Source organism: Pteropus alecto, unplaced genomic scaffold (genome assembly GCF_000325575.1).
Source record: "Pteropus alecto unplaced genomic scaffold, ASM32557v1 scaffold157, whole genome shotgun sequence".
Classification (NCBI taxonomy): Eukaryota; Metazoa; Chordata; class Mammalia; order Chiroptera; family Pteropodidae; genus Pteropus; species Pteropus alecto.
Window position 1 is genome coordinate 2,279,603 of NW_006440626.1, and position 14,977 is coordinate 2,294,579.

General features: G+C 54.8%; 1 protein-coding gene across 1 annotated transcript in view; it reads left to right on the forward strand.

Moving 5' to 3' along the window:
• PACSIN2 (protein kinase C and casein kinase substrate in neurons 2) overlaps window positions 1–14,977 on the forward strand; it is a 65,940-nt gene that overhangs the window by 45,186 nt on the left and 5,777 nt on the right. Inside the window, exons 3-8 of the mRNA XM_006917348.3 lie at window positions 3,422–3,578; window positions 5,613–5,848; window positions 7,072–7,227; window positions 8,426–8,601; window positions 10,649–10,769; window positions 13,422–13,543. Coding sequence (XP_006917410.1) covers window positions 3,422–3,578; window positions 5,613–5,848; window positions 7,072–7,227; window positions 8,426–8,601; window positions 10,649–10,769; window positions 13,422–13,543 — 968 coding nt within the window. The remainder of the gene's footprint in view (window positions 1–3,421; window positions 3,579–5,612; window positions 5,849–7,071; window positions 7,228–8,425; window positions 8,602–10,648; window positions 10,770–13,421; window positions 13,544–14,977) is intronic.

The following is a 14,977-nucleotide window of genomic DNA, read 5'->3' on the forward strand; positions in this document are numbered from 1 at the left end:
TGGGGTGGTGCCCCAGGTGGAGCCACAGACCATACCCTGGGGGTACCAGGCCCCAGGTGCACTGTGCGAGCCTGTGGGAGAAGAGGCCCCTTTACAGCAGAAGGTCCTGGGTTCGCGCCCCAGGTGGAGCCACAGACCGTACCAGCCCCCAGGTGCTCTCTGCGAGCCTGTGGGAAGAGACACCTGCCTTCGGAGATCAGTTCTTAAGGGGAAATGGCAACATCCATAAGGTCAAGGATGGAAGGGGGGAGAGGGGAGATTAGAGAGAGGGGGAAAATAAATAAATAAAAAGAACACACTCTACTAAAGAAAACAGGTAGCAAATAGGAGTAAGAAAAGTTGCTCAGTATCATTAGACATTAAGAAGATGAAATTTAAAATCACAATGAATATTGCCACCTACTAAACAGAATGGCTAAAATAAAAAAATTATAAAACCTGACAGTGAGAAGTGCCAGTAAGAATGCAGAGCAATTGAGATTCATACATTGCTAATGGGAGTGCACAGCGGTGTGGCCACTTTGGATGACAGGCAGTTTCTTATAAGGTTAGAGATACAGTTACCATGTAGCAATCCCACTCCCAGGTATTTGTTTACACCAGAGAAATGAAGGTGTATGTGCACACAAAGACCTGTGGCTGAATGTTTATAGCTTCTCTATTTATAATTGCCCCAAACCGAAAACAACCGAGGGTCCTTCAACAGGATGGAAGGATAATCAAACGGTAGTCTCTTCATACAGTAGAATTCTACTTAGCAATAAAAAAGGAATGAACTACTGATATAGGCACCAACATGTATCAGTCTCAAAAGAATTATGGTATGTGACAGAGCTGGTCACAAAAGCCAGATCACATGCTGCGTGATTCCATTTACCCTGGGTATCTTCAGAAAGGGACATAAATCAGATTAGTGGCTGCAAGGGGACTATGTAGGGGAGGACATTGAAAGAGGGCACCAGGGAACTCGCTGCGAAATGAAAATAGTCCCGTGTGGTGGTGGCTGGACACGGTGTACGTTCATCTGAGCTCATCTAGGTGTTTACTGTAAAGGGTGAAACTGAGATTTACCTCAGTTTAGAAAAATTGAGTGGCCCTGCTCTTAGGACTGCCAGCGTCTTGCTCAGGGGAGCCAGAAAGCCACGTTGCTCTGTCACTGGGTGGTTTATAGAGATGGGAACAATGACATCTGAATGTCCTTATGCTTGGACTAAAGTGATGGTCTGTCACAAGCCCATATGGAGGGAGCCTTTTCGTTGAGCAAAGGACAGCAGGGCAGATGTCACTGGTACATCTCAGTGCCCGTTGTCATGAGCATTCCCTTCTCCCCTTGGCCCCAGCAATGGTCACAGTGCCAGCATTTAAACCTAAAACATGGGCCTCTGGAAACAGCCTTCCTGTATTCCTTGATGCTTTTAGATTCCGAGAGTTTCATTTAAATAAGTGCTGATGGATTGAAACATCCTTTTCCCTAAATCATCTTAGAAGGGTTTTGAAAATCAGAGAGATGGGCAGGTTTCTGGGGAGCAACATATTTTGATGTTGATTACCAATTCGAATATTGCTGGTAACAGGAGATGAAATCCAGCTCTTCGTGGTGGCTGTGTGTGGACTGTCGGTTCTGCGTGGAACTGTGATGTGAGCTCTTCCTGCCCCCAGCTCAGCAGTACTGAGTTGTGTTTTGTTGGTTATTTTTTTCATCCTGCTGTAAATTTCAAAATGACAGCAAGGCCCTCTTTTAAGGGAAGTGAGCATGTGGTGTCACTTCCAACTGGTTGTGAAATGCTTGCTTTTGCCTTCCTAAAATGGGGGTGCTGAAGGTTGGAGTTGAGAGTTCAGGTTCAGATTCCCTGGCTGAGGAGTAACAGCCAGGCCCTACCTGCGCTGCTGCAGGGGTCTGTGGAGGGGATGGTGACACGTTCATGACCTTCAGCAAGCCTGCTGCAAATCATAATGGGCCTCTGGAGAAGGCCGCTCAGGCTCTCTTGACTTCCGGGCCTCCTTGCTGTCCCCATGGAAGTGGGGTCATCTCAGCCTGCCTAGAGCCCGGGGCTCGGGCAGCTCTTCCTGAAGGGGCTGGAGTCCCTTCCCCCCACTGCCCATCGTCACGCAGGGCCCGTGTGTCGTGTGCCTTTGCAGGATCTTACCATACCACCTCTCCCCCGGGCCCTCCTACTCACCTGGTTAACTCACCTCAGGGTCAGAGAGACGCCCATGGTTGAACTGAACTGTTCGTCAGTCAGAACCGATCAGACTATGCCACTGGTCTCTGCAGCCTACGCAGCAGACAGGGCTCTGTACCCTGCAGGAGAGGGGACCGGACCTCCCTGTTCTCCAGGAGCTTCCAGCGTCACTCGAAACAGATGGAATATGAGAGTGGTCGGGCAGACAAAGAGACTTTTAGAACCAGTAAAACTGACAAAGGGTCGACTAGGATTTTTGAAGACAGAGAGAAGAAAGGGTTGAAAATACAATGGACCATTTTTCTGTCGTGTTTCCTCTGAGAAGTATGTATTTCTGATATCCAGTGTGAGCTACATGGTGTCCTTTCAAATCAGTGGCTCAAAGAATGAAACACTGAACACTTGATTTTCACTCCAAGTCAGCCACTAACGTTTTCTCAATTACTCTTTTATTATTTATAATTTAGATGAGCTAGTCTCAGCTTTCACATGTGAGCAAAGTAGTTAAAACTCATCTTAATCCTTGTCAAAGCAGGTAAGTCTGTGACTGTGGGACTCTCGGCAAACGTAACTTGTCTACACCTTGGTTTTCTCACCTTAGAATGGGGACAATTATTCCTACTTGTTAGGGTAGTGGCAATAGATCAAGGTGTAGAACACCTTATTGTGGTGCCTGGCACATAGTAGGTGCTCAGTAAATACGTACTGTAATTGAGGAGCAATAATAGTCCAGTGTGTGGTGGCATCAAAGCAGAAGGCACCTGGAAATCTGTTTGTATCCCCGATGATCATTTAGCCAAGAGTCTAGAGTGTAAGATCATTTTAATCTGAGTTCCCAGAGTAGACATCACCTACTCTGGGAAGCTGTCCCTGGCCCCTCAGTCTGCCCAAGATGCCCTCTTGGGCATCCTCAGCCCCTCACTTCCCTCCATCACATTCCTTCCCGAGCTGGTCCGTCTCCTTCCCTGACCTCCAAGTCAGAGCACGGACCCTGGCTGTGTGGATGTTGAGAAGCTCTGAATCGCTGTTTTGTATGTTTCTGCTAGTAGTATAAACGGGGGTGCAGGGTGCCTTTCCAATGGGAGAGGGGATGAGCATCTGGGGGCCTGGTTGGCATGGAGGCTGTTTGTACAGCAGTGAGGGTCAGGCTGTCCCATGCTTGGGGGGTAGGGGTGTGGCACTGGCAGGTGGGCTGCTGCCCAGAGCCCCAAGCCTCACCACGTGCTTCCATCTCCTAGGTCGGGAACTACAAGCGGACGGTGAAGCGGATTGACGATGGCCACCGCCTGTGCGGCGACCTCATGAACTGCCTGCACGAGCGGGCGCGCATCGAGAAGGCGTACGCGCAGCAGCTCACCGAGTGGGCCCGGCGCTGGAGGCAGCTTGTGGAGAAGGGTAGGGAGGCCACCGGCCAGGGCAGCTGGGCCCCAGGCGCTCTGGGCACATCGGTGACCTCTCTGTGCCAGTTTCCTCCAAGGAAGCGGGCAGGAGTGCATCTCACAGTTCTCGCAGTTCTGAGGGCTGTGATTCTTTTGGGGGAGCAGCAGGGTGCTGTCACCCATAAGCACAGGCTGCTTGAGACTTCCTTCCCTTTCCTTAAGACACAGTCTACGCTGTAAGCAGCAACCAAGCCTCCCGTGGCAGCCCCTGTCGTCCCAGGACATGCTGCGCTTGCCCATTTAACTCAGAACAGCCCCCCGTGGGCCCAGACTCGAGTGAGCTCTGATCCGATCCGAGGCCCGGCTTGCTCAGCGCCATGGTTCTGACACTGGGGCCTGTTGATATGTCAGCTTGGCCACATAGCAAGTCAGATGGGACTGGATGGTGATACCCGCCAAGACTTCTAATTTTGATTTTAATGAGAATAACAGGTTTTGCCCCGCTCCCTACCTAGCTAAACACTCAGAAGATTCTGGAGCTCAGTGGCAGAATGCTGCTGTGGGTATGGATGGTGCCAAGTGCTCTTCTCAGCAATGGGAGGGGAGCTTGATTGATAAGGGGGTTTCCTGGGACAGAAGCGGGTTAGTGGGAGTTTCTCGGGGTATATTTTGGGGCAGGTTCTTCTGCCATGACCTCTGCCCTTGGAGGGGCCCACCGGGGTATGTTAGGTCTTCGGGTGGAGGGTTCTGGAGGGCCAGAGATTTCAGAGGGTGGGACCAACTGTCTATTTTTCCCCTGATACTGAACCGGTCGGTCTGTGGGGCGTAGCATGGTGGTTGGTTTGGAGCAGGTGTCAGGGAGTGGGGCAGCTCTGTGCGGGTGGGGGGTGGCCGGGGACGGGTCGTCTCCCGCAGTAAGTGGTAGCTGTTGTCATTTTCTGGTCACATTTCAGGATCCAGCTGTCAGTACAGTCCCCGCTGTCTGTTAAGAGCTTAAGGTTCATGAGCACCTGCCGTTCCCCCCGTGGATCCTGGCACGGTAGCGCAGACCTAGGCAGGACAAGGAGCTGCGATTTCAGAGACACGAGGGGCCAGAGGGTCAGAGGGGCTCACCTCCCATGGTCACCCACTTCCTGCCCGTTCCTCTCTGTCATCGCCCAGCCCCAACAGTGATCATCCCCCGTGAGTGCTGCGGAGACAGGACCTGGGGGTTCCATTGTCATCCCCAGCTTCTGTCATATCCTCTTGGTCCTCACTCACCTATGCCACACCACCCCACACCCTCAGCAGAGTGACAGGCCAGATTTCGAGTCTCCTTCCTGAGAAGAGTGAGCGAGGTGAGTGAGGCACCCGCACACCACTGTCTGGAGGTTTCCGTGGGGGCCAGAGCATGTTCCTGCCCCTCGTGTTTTTAATGGCTAAAGCACGTGGTGACGCTCCCCCCAGCCCCCCAAAACACAGCCTCCATGCTGCTGAGGAGACAGTCCTCTGTTCGACAGGCAGTTCTCTAGTTCCTGCAATGAGCCGGGCTCTTCCTGGGGGTGAATAACAGAGGTCCCGGCCCTCGTCCTCGTCCTTTCTCCCTTGGGAGAATGTGCGGTCCAGTAAAGAGCGAGCCACGGTGCTGAGGAGCCCCCCGGAAGGGAAAGGACAGAGCGGGCTCAGTGACCGGGAGGAGAGGTCAGCTCACTTCAGAAGGCCCCTCCTGCAGCCAGCCTTACGCAAATTAAAAATCCCAAGATGCAGAAATTTGAGTTTTTAAAGAGCCCAGTGACTTTAAAAAGGAAATTTGTGCAATCCCCCAGTGTCCCTCATAAGAGGGGTCTGAATGGATTCGGCTTCAGTTCCTCCTTCTTTTCATCATCCCGGGAACTGAAAAAGGAACAGCCACTGAGAAAAAAATGTCTGAAATGACCAAAAGGAAACCTCCCAGCCAGACAGCGGGGCTGCTGGCCTCAAGCCCCCCGACAGTCTAGTGAGGCTGACAGGAAAGCCCCACCCGGGGCCTGTCTACCCCCAGTGCCAATGACCACTGCTTCCCTCCCTGCAGGGCCCCAGTACGGGACGGTGGAGAAGGCCTGGGTGGCCGTCATGTCTGAGGCCGAGAGGGTGAGCGAGCTGCACCTGGAGGTGAAGGCCTCGCTGATGAACGAGGACTTCGAGAAGATCAAGAACTGGCAGAAGGAGGCCTTTCACAAGCAGATGATGGGGGGCTTTAAGGAGACGAAGGAGGCCGAGGACGGCTTCCGGAAGGCGCAGAAGCCCTGGGCCAAGAAGCTGAAGGAGGTGCGCGGGTCCTGCAGGTTGCCCCCCGCCCAGTCGGCACGCAGCGCTCTCGCTGGTGACCCTGTCCCACAAGTGTCCCCCCTCCTCCCACACTCCCAGGAACTTCTGCGGGCCTCCTCTCAGGCCAGAAGCCCTTGGTAGCTAGCATTTGCCCAACTTTACGTCTTAAACGTAATCCGTATCCACCCATTTCAGTCGCGGAAACCGGGCATCAGCACCACACACTGGTGATGGAGCTCAAAACCTAGGCTCTTAGCCACTGACACTACCTCCTCCAGCCCTGACAACCGTCCGCTGGGGAGGTTCAAAAGCCCCTTTGAGCTAGTAGAAAGGATTAATTTTAAATTTTCTTTCTCTCTTATGAGTTTTTCTCTCAAATTTGTAAATGATACTGAGATTCGATTTCCCAAAGGTAGTGAGGAAGCCACTGAGTTGCCCAGCCTTGGTCAGCTGGAGGCTCAGACATCACACATCCCCTCCCCCGCCCCCAGCACTTGCTGACGCCCCCCGCACACGTGCAGGTAGCCAGCCCGGTGCTCGGGTGGCGGTGCCGCTTCCTTCTACCCCCTTCCCCTACCTGGCTTCACGCAGCTGCTCTGCCTCCTCCTCCTCCTGAGAGTCGCCCAGGTCTTTGGGCTGTAAAGGGCATTCCTTTTTTTCTCTGTCTCTGCTCTTGCCACATCCCTGACCCCATTTGTAATGACACTGTCCCCCTCATGGGGCCATGGCTACAAACTCATCTCTACTCTTATACTGAAATCTGTGACTTTGTCTCAAGTAAGGGAGCTTCCACTAAGTAAATATACACACATTGGTGTGTGTGTGTGTGTGTGTGTGTGTGTGTGTGTGTGTGTGTCACACATACACAGTAGCCTTCAAAAACATGGAAGACGTGGCCGATAACCCTGCCTCCCACTATCAGCCCCTCCCTCGTGTTAGGCTTCTCCCTCGCCGTTCCCGCTGCCTGGCGCGCTCTTCGTGTATACCTCCTCAGCTAGACCGTAAGCCCCATGGAAGCCCAGCTTCTTTGTCTGACGCTGAGTCCCTGGTGCCGAGACCAGAGCCCGACATGCAGCGGGCGTTCGGTCAGTATCTGTTGCCTGAGCCTCGTTGTTGGAACCGGTCGTAGTTCCGCTGGTCTTGCAGCTTTGCTCATCTGCGTAGCCTCCGCCAGGATTTTGAACTTTCAGAAACGCGATGTTCAGGCACTCATTTTCCTGTAGGTAGAAGCAGCAAAGAAAGCCCACCATGCAGCCTGCAAGGAGGAGAAGTTGGCCATCTCGCGAGAAAGCAACAGCAAAGTGGACCCGTCGCTCAACCCTGAGCAGCTTAAGAAACTTCAAGACAAAGTAGAAAAATGCAAGCAAGATGTTCTCAAGGTAAATCTTGAACGTCTGTATGTGTTGAGGGCACCTGGCACCCGGGGAGCCTCTGTTGCCGCTGGGTTGCATGGGTGGATGGAGGCCTACACCAACAAGACACGTTCCTGCCCTCAGGAAGGTCACATGGTGAGCACCTCACCTCACCAGAGGCTGTGTGCCCACCTCAGGACTGGGGACCGATGACACCTGGGCTCTGGGAGCAAAGTGTGGGAGCGGCTGGGGTTGCCACAGGCGGGGTGTGGGAAGCAGGAGCTTATGCAGGACATGGAGGTGGGCACGTCAGCTGTGAGGAGCCGGTGTGCGAGCTGGCACGGGGCTCTGGGCCCCAAACTGCCAGTGGCCTTGAAAGTCAGACGAAATAAAGCTCTTGAGACACTGCTGGCCGGGAGCCCCCGAGTGGGGTGCGGTGGGCGGAGGCGTGCAGGCCAGAGCCACTCCGAAGGGCCCATGGAGGGTGGAGGCCGGGGGAGGGCGCGGGGGAGCCCAGTGCACTGGGACCCCAGGAACCCTGAGGCCGGGGGCGGAGAAGATTTCTGCTGCAGCCTCGGCAGTGAAGGCCCGGAAGAGGTTTAGGCAGAGGCTGAGGGGCTCAGGGTGGAGGGCAGGGGCAGTGAACAGGCGTGTAGCATCTGGGGTGCTCTTCCGTTTCTTCTGTTGTGAAGGGGAGACTGTCCACCACCGTGGGTTAGTGAGAAGAGCAAACGCAGTGGTCGTGCAGGGCGCCACAGATGCAGGTGGCACTCTGCCGGGAAGGCCTGAGCCACAGGATTTAGACGAGACAGCATCTTTCAATTTAGCAGTTACCAGGAAGCGAGGGCCGACGTGGGCAAGGCCGTGGGCCTGTGCACTGGGTCCCCGCCCCACCCCTGCTTTGCTCTGTTCTAAAGGTGCGGGGCGGAGGCTGCCACTGGCAAGGGACTTAGGGGTACAAAGGAAATAGATTGGGGTGCTCCTTAGGTGCTGGGTCACAGCTCCTCTCTGTGCTTATTCCTAATAAAGTCACCCAGAGGGGCTGGCTTAATATTGCCACCTGATAAGTAAGTCTAGGTACCGATGAATTCAGAAGTGGTGACGAAGGACAGAGGTGGGTGAGGACCCAGGTGGCAGAGAGCCCAGCTCGCTTACTCTCAGCCAGAGGGCACCCGGGCTGAGTGGCAATGAACCTTCATCGTGTGGCATCTGGACTTGCTCGCAGACCAAAGAAAAGTATGAGAAGTCCCTGAAGGAGCTGGACCAGGGCACGCCCCAGTACATGGAGAACATGGAGCAGGTGTTCGAGCAGTGCCAGCAGTTTGAGGAGAAGCGCCTGCGCTTCTTCCGGGAAGTTTTGCTAGAGGTTCAGAAGCACCTCGACCTTTCCAATGTGGCCAGGTAAGTGTCCTTTAGCTTCAAAGCCCATCACAATGAAGTAAGCTCACTTGCTGTTCTGCAGACTTGGGACGGCGGTCTTTAGCTTCAAAGCCCATCACAATGAAGTAAGTGGAAGGTTGCTTTTGAGAACAGCTCACTTGCTGTTCTGCAGACTTGGGACGGCGGTCTGTCAGAAGGGTTTCTCAAGGTCATTACGTTCTCCTGCCCTGGGAGGCCCTTCCGCTGAGCCTGTCTGCGGCCGCCCAGAACAGCCAGTCACTGGCCTGAGCCCGACAGCCTCTTGCCACGTGATAAGGGGGCCATGCTCGGCCAGCTCTGTGTACAGTGCTCTGGGGCTAGGCAGGAAGGTGGGTGGGGCGCAGCTCAGACCACAGTCGGCATATTTGAAATCAAGCTGGCGCAAGTCCAGCATTTCTGGTCTGACTTTGAGGTTCCCTGTGAGTCCTTCCAGTGGTTCTAGCCCCAGGCAGCGCAGACCTTCAGAGACTCGGTTGTGAATCATGACGTGAGGCTGGGATATTTCTTCCGTACTTTTCTGTCTTTGGTCCTGTGATGCCTTTGCCAGGGAAGAGGTCTGGGCTAACAGCAGACGTAGACTTCGTCTCCACAGAGCAGAGCAGTTTAGAATCAGCTCACTAGTCGAGGCTCGTTAACTGGAAATTACATTCCATTTTGCTCCTTTATAAAAAAAATTTGAAAGCAACAATTACTGTACAGCTATGCTCCCACTACTTCATTAATCTTTATGATAGTCTGTAAAGTAGGTGGCATTATTCCACCTCTTATTGATGGGGAAGCTGAGGCTGGGTGAGGTTAAATGACTTGCCTGAGGCTACAGCTCACTGGGGCAGGGCAGCCTGTGTCAAGCCCTTCTGTGCATAGACCAGTCCCCACTTGTGAGTGCTTGTCCTCGGCTGCTGTGCCTGGCCTCACTCAGTGCTCCAAGCCACCCTGGCACGTAGATGGTATAGCAGTGTCTTGGGGCTGCCATAACAAAATGCCACAAACCGGCTGGCTTACGTCAGCAGAAATTTATTCCCTCGCAGTTCTGGAGGCCAGGATCTGAAATGCAGGTGTGGGCAGGGCAGGGCCGCGCCGCCTCTGACAGCTCTAAGGGAGACTGTCCCTGCCTCTTCCAGCTTCTGGCGTGTGCTGTCAGTCCTTGGCCTTCCTTGGCTGTAGACGTGTCATTTCATTCACATGGCCATCTTCTCTGTGTGTGTGTCTGTGTCCAGATTTCCCCTATTTTATAAAAAGCTGTCCATAGGTTGGGCCCACCCCTAATGACCTCATTAACTTGATTGCCTCTATAAAGACCCTGTGTCCACATTAGGTCACATTGTGAGGTACTTAGGGGTTAGGACTTCAACATATCTATTTTGGAGAACACGATTCAGCCCACGACAGGTGGCATTATGCCCGCTCAGCAGAGGAGGAAACCGAGACCCAGAGAGAGTAAGTGACTTGCCAGCTATACGAATCAGGAGCGAAAAAATCCAGGACCTGCAGGGACACTCCTTCTCCTCACGGTCAGCTTCCCGGGCAGGGGAGCTGGAGTGAGCTGTCAAACAGGCCCCTCCCGCCCCGCTCCCATGGCAGGCGGTCTCTGCTCTGGTCTTAGCACGCAGCTTTCACGCAACTGAGTATGGACCTCCCGGCCTTTTGGAAGGGATGAGGGGGAACTTGCCTGACACTCGACTCTGGACCTAATTAAGGGAGACCACCCAGACTGGAGCCCCATGTGGCCCAGATGCCAGCGTCTTTTGCATTATTTGACACAGCAAAGCCAAGTTGTTGCCCCCCGGTGATTTAAAGCTGATTTGTCAGAAGCCAAAGCTGTGACCTCCACACCATGGTTATTCTTTGTTCCCGTCTGTGCATGTCGAAGCCAGATGATCACCCAGCTGAACCAGAGTGGGCGTCCTGATCTGGGCCGTGAAGTCAGCTGCAGACCTCTGCGCCTGCTGTGGCCAGGCGCTGGGCCAGGACAAATGAACGGTGGCCATCCCCGCCTTCTGAAAGAGTCCTGTTTCTCTCTCCGATTTAGCTACAAAAACATTTACCGTGACCTGGAGCAGAACATCAAAGCTGCTGACGCCGCGGAGGACCTGAAGTGGTTCAGAACCAACCACGGGCCGGGCATGTCCATGAACTGGCCGCAGTTCGAGGTAAGAGGAGGCAGTGCCGGGCCTCGTCGGTCTGGCAGGGGGCCTGGGCCCACAGGGTCGGGTACAGTGTCTTTCTCGTTCCAACTCTGTTGGCCTTTGCCCTGTTTACGGGGCGGCCTTTGCTCAGGGCTGTGCTAGAAAGTGAGTGGCTGCTCCCTGTTTCAGGGCTTCGGGCATTTCCGAGAGCCTTCTGGACCTCCAGGGAGGTGCAGTTACGTTCTTTCTCATTGGGGACTTTGCTGGGTACTTCCTGAGTGCTGTCATTTCCCTCTCGGTGAGTCCTAGGAGCTACAGGACATGCAGGGCTCCCGGTTGCCTGCCCCACCCTGGGCGTGGCCGGGAAGGGAGTGGCCTCAGTGAACACCAGGCCAGGCAGGCCGAGGGCACCAGCTCAGTGGCTTCTGGTCCAGGATGGAAGGGGAGCGTGGCTTCAGTGTATAGCTGGGGGACTTATCTCCATTTCAGACAGTTTCTTCAACCAGTTTAGGTTCGGGGTTAACTTTCCTTTTTCCCCACTGTCAGGGGTCCAAGTTCCAATATCTTTATGTGCAAAATGCCTGGGGATCTTGGACTTTGCCAGCTCTAGTACTGGGCCACCAGGCCCGCGTCCCCACCTCCCACCCGGATGGTGGTAGAGCAGGCAGTGGCCTCAAGTCCTGCCACCTTGTGCTCCGAGGGAAAGGATTCTGTCTTCCTCGTGTTGAAGCAGGGCTGGGAGGGCCCTCCAGGGCGTGGCTGCTGCCTGTCCTGGGGAGGATGCTGGAGGCGACTGTCTCTGTCCACCTTGGACTTGGGCCAAGTGGCTTCCCCAACACAGTAGCAGCCGGAGCCCAGGTTGAGTCAGGGCTCGCCTTACCCTTTATCAGCTGTGAGACACTAAGCAAGTCATTTGCCCTTGTGACTCAGTTTTCCCACGTGTGAACTGGGGAGACAGTAGCGGCCCTCTCCTCTAGTAGTGGCCGGGGGTTCAGTGACCTGGTCCATGCTGCGTACTGGCCCCGGGCCCACCACACAGAAGCCTGTGTGGCCCCATCTTGGCCTGCAGTATCGTCACTTCTCACATGAGCCTCTGTTTTCTGGAGCTTCTCAAGAAGGTGCTTCGGATGACCATGCGGGTCCCTGCAGCTGAGTGTCCCCCACCCCGGCACCATTTTTAGGACATCTGTTCCCAGCAGGAGGCCCAGAGCAGGCTGTGCCCTTTCCACAGAGGCATTGGGACAAAGCAGGGGCTCAGGGGCCTCTAGGAAGTGGACCTAGAGGACAAAGCACCCCCACACTGGGAAGAAGGGAGTTGATGACATCTCTTGTGTCCACGGGGTGTTTACTGCTCTCTTGAATGCTCAGGGAATCGCTTACGAAACCCCCACCACACCCCAATCCCTTAGGGTCGTTGGTCAGTAGTCAGTACCCAGAAAAGGGAGTGAGTGATCTAAGAAGGAAGACTTGACAGGCTCTCACTGGGCGGGTTTCCGGGCCAGAGCCCATGGGTGGCCCTTCTCTCTGTGGGTCTCTCGGGCTGGGAACCAGCACCCGTAGGTGGCACATGGGGTTCTTACGGGATCATGCTTGCCTTTCTCTAATGAAATTATTTGTTTTTATTTTCCATGCCACAAGGATGAAGTAAGTTTCTATTTGATGGCTAACTCATTGAATTCCAAACCTCCCACAGGGTGCATGCAGCCCATGTGGGTCTGTGTGTGGTGTCCACAGCCTGGTTCTGGCACCACGTGCTGGGTACAGACCCATGGCAGCAGTTCTGCTTGCTGATTTTGTTGTCCAAGTTAACAGCTGGCCCTTCCTTTCAAAGTCAGCCTGGGGTTGATCATATCAGCCCTTGCAAGCCACCTTGTCAGGACCGATTTGTATTCAAAAGGTCACTGTGGGGACTGTGAAATTCCAGTTGAGTTCTCAGTCACCTTATTTCAATTGAGAGAATAATTAATTAAAAAAAAAAAAAATAGTTGACCTGGTCTGGAGTCAGGGGCCCGGTCTGCCACCCAGTCTGTGTGGGCAAGGCACTTGTTTCCTCATCTGAGAAATTGGTGGGTTAGACTAGACGTTTCTAAGATGAAGTCTAACCTTAAGGTTCTATAACTACATGTGAGCAAAGGTGGAGACTCAGCTGTTAATTCAGTTAAAGCTGTCTGATGATGGGTGGAGTCGCGAGGGAGGGAGAATTCATTAAACATACCCCCACACGTGCTTTTCTGGAAAATCATGCTAGAGCTTCTTTTCCCTGCTCCCAGTGTTTTTCAGGGCAGTTGATAAAAGGCTGCCATATGCTGGGAGCTTTGCTTTGCTTCGTTAGCCACCCAGCCTGCTGCTCAGATTGAAAAGGGACCTTTCCAGGGTAGCGAAGAGCGCTGGGGTTAGGGGGGCTCCACTCCTTGGAGACTTGAGCGGTCGGTTAGCTTCTCCGCCCCTTTGGCGATGTGGTAGCCACCCAGCCCCTGGTTTCATTTGCAGCCCTGGGTTCCAGTTCCCCATTGCAGGCTTGCTCAGGGCCCGCAGCCAGCTCTCTTGCCACCCTGGGAACTTGAGACAGTTTGGGGCATAGATGGGAACGGGCTTCAGCTCTGAAGTCCGGTGGTTTAGACTGATGCGGCCTCAAACATGTGAACTTCTCAATTTCTCTCCCTTGGGGCCCATTAGGAGTGGTCTGCTGACATGAATCGAACTCTCAGCCGGAGAGAGAAGAAGAAGGCCACTGATGGTGTCACCCTGACAGGCATCAACCAGACAGGCGACCAGGCTCTGCAGAACAAGCCCAGCAGGTGGGTGCCAGGCGGCCTCCATCCCTGGGAAAGGTCCCTGGGCCCTCCGCGAAGGCTGGGGCGCCCCCATCTTAGACATCCGGGAGAGTCCTTAGGGGCCTCCCAGGGACCCCCGTGAGCATCTGTCCACATACTGCCTGTTGGGCAAGGGCCCCAGGGCATCTCCAGGGAGGGTCATCCGTCCATCTGGTGCCAGAGGGTAGCTAGCTACAAATGTGCTTCAGGCCCCAAGCTAGGGGAAGAGCTGGTGTCAGGTGCTGGTCATGTGTTCTCAGTGGTACACACAGGCAGGTGGAAGTCACTGTCAGTGGTTTCTTTCAGGTGGGCTCAGGTATCTTGGCCAGGTTTGTACTTACTTCCAGGGCTGTGTGCAGGTGCCGGGGGCAGGGGCGGGCAGGAGAGCATCGTCAGTTCTTTTTCAAATCACCTCTTTGTTGAGAGCCTTGCTGATTTCTAACCTCACGTTTGTAAAAGCTGAATTTGGATTGAAGAGGTGGCACTGAGGTCATTAGAACCTCCTGGAAAGCACGTGCTAGACAAGGCCCGCTTCCGGGCCTCGCCGCGCTCTACAGAACCGTGGCCTCCGGTTGCCTCCCCCTCCCCACCAGAGGCCTCCACCTCGTACCGTGTGACGATGACGTCTCGTGATCGTGGCTCCCTAGGAAGGGGCAGCGCAGGTTCTGGGGGCCTTTCTGTAGCCCTGGTCACTGAAGCCCCTACCCAAGCTCCCTAGGCAGACAGGGCCTATCATCTTTCAGCTGCTTTATCACCATCTGGGCAGGTGGGTGTGGTTAAGTGACTAGAGCAGCAAGCACCTGTGTGGCTGAGGGCAGGGGTGGGGAGGAGGAGAAACCGCCCTAAGGACCTCCTGGGGGTGGGGTCTAGACCACCAGGGCTGCTGCACAAGTTCAGCTGCCCTCCACCAACCCCTCGGCAGGTCAGCTGGAGAAAGGCGCCAAGGAGGTGGGAGGGCCTGGTGGTCTCAGGCAGCGGACAGGTTTGGATCCAGTGCCCCTCACTGGGCCTGAAGCCGATGAGGCCAGCTGGGGTCACCCTGGTGGCATTTGCAGCACCTCCTCCTCTCCGCTCCCCAGCTCCGAGCCATCCGTCCTGCACTTTGAGTGCCTGCTCCGTGCAGCCCTGGGCCTGAAGGCGAGAGGCGGTGCTGGCCGGGGTTCCCGTCCCGTGACTTGTCAGGTCCGCCCGCTCAGAGTCAGATGGTGGGGTGCCGGCCTCGCGGGGCCTGTCCTACTTCTCTCTGGTCTTGTCCTGCACTTAACACCTGTAGTCGCTGCGTCCCGTTGCCCTTGGCCATCAGCCCTCAGGCCGGGCTTGGGCCTAATTTCTCTCTGGTCCTCTGGGGCCTGGCACACAGTAGGCAGTTGACACACTTGTGCAGACTCTCTCGGGAGCACGGGAGGGGTTCTTTATTCT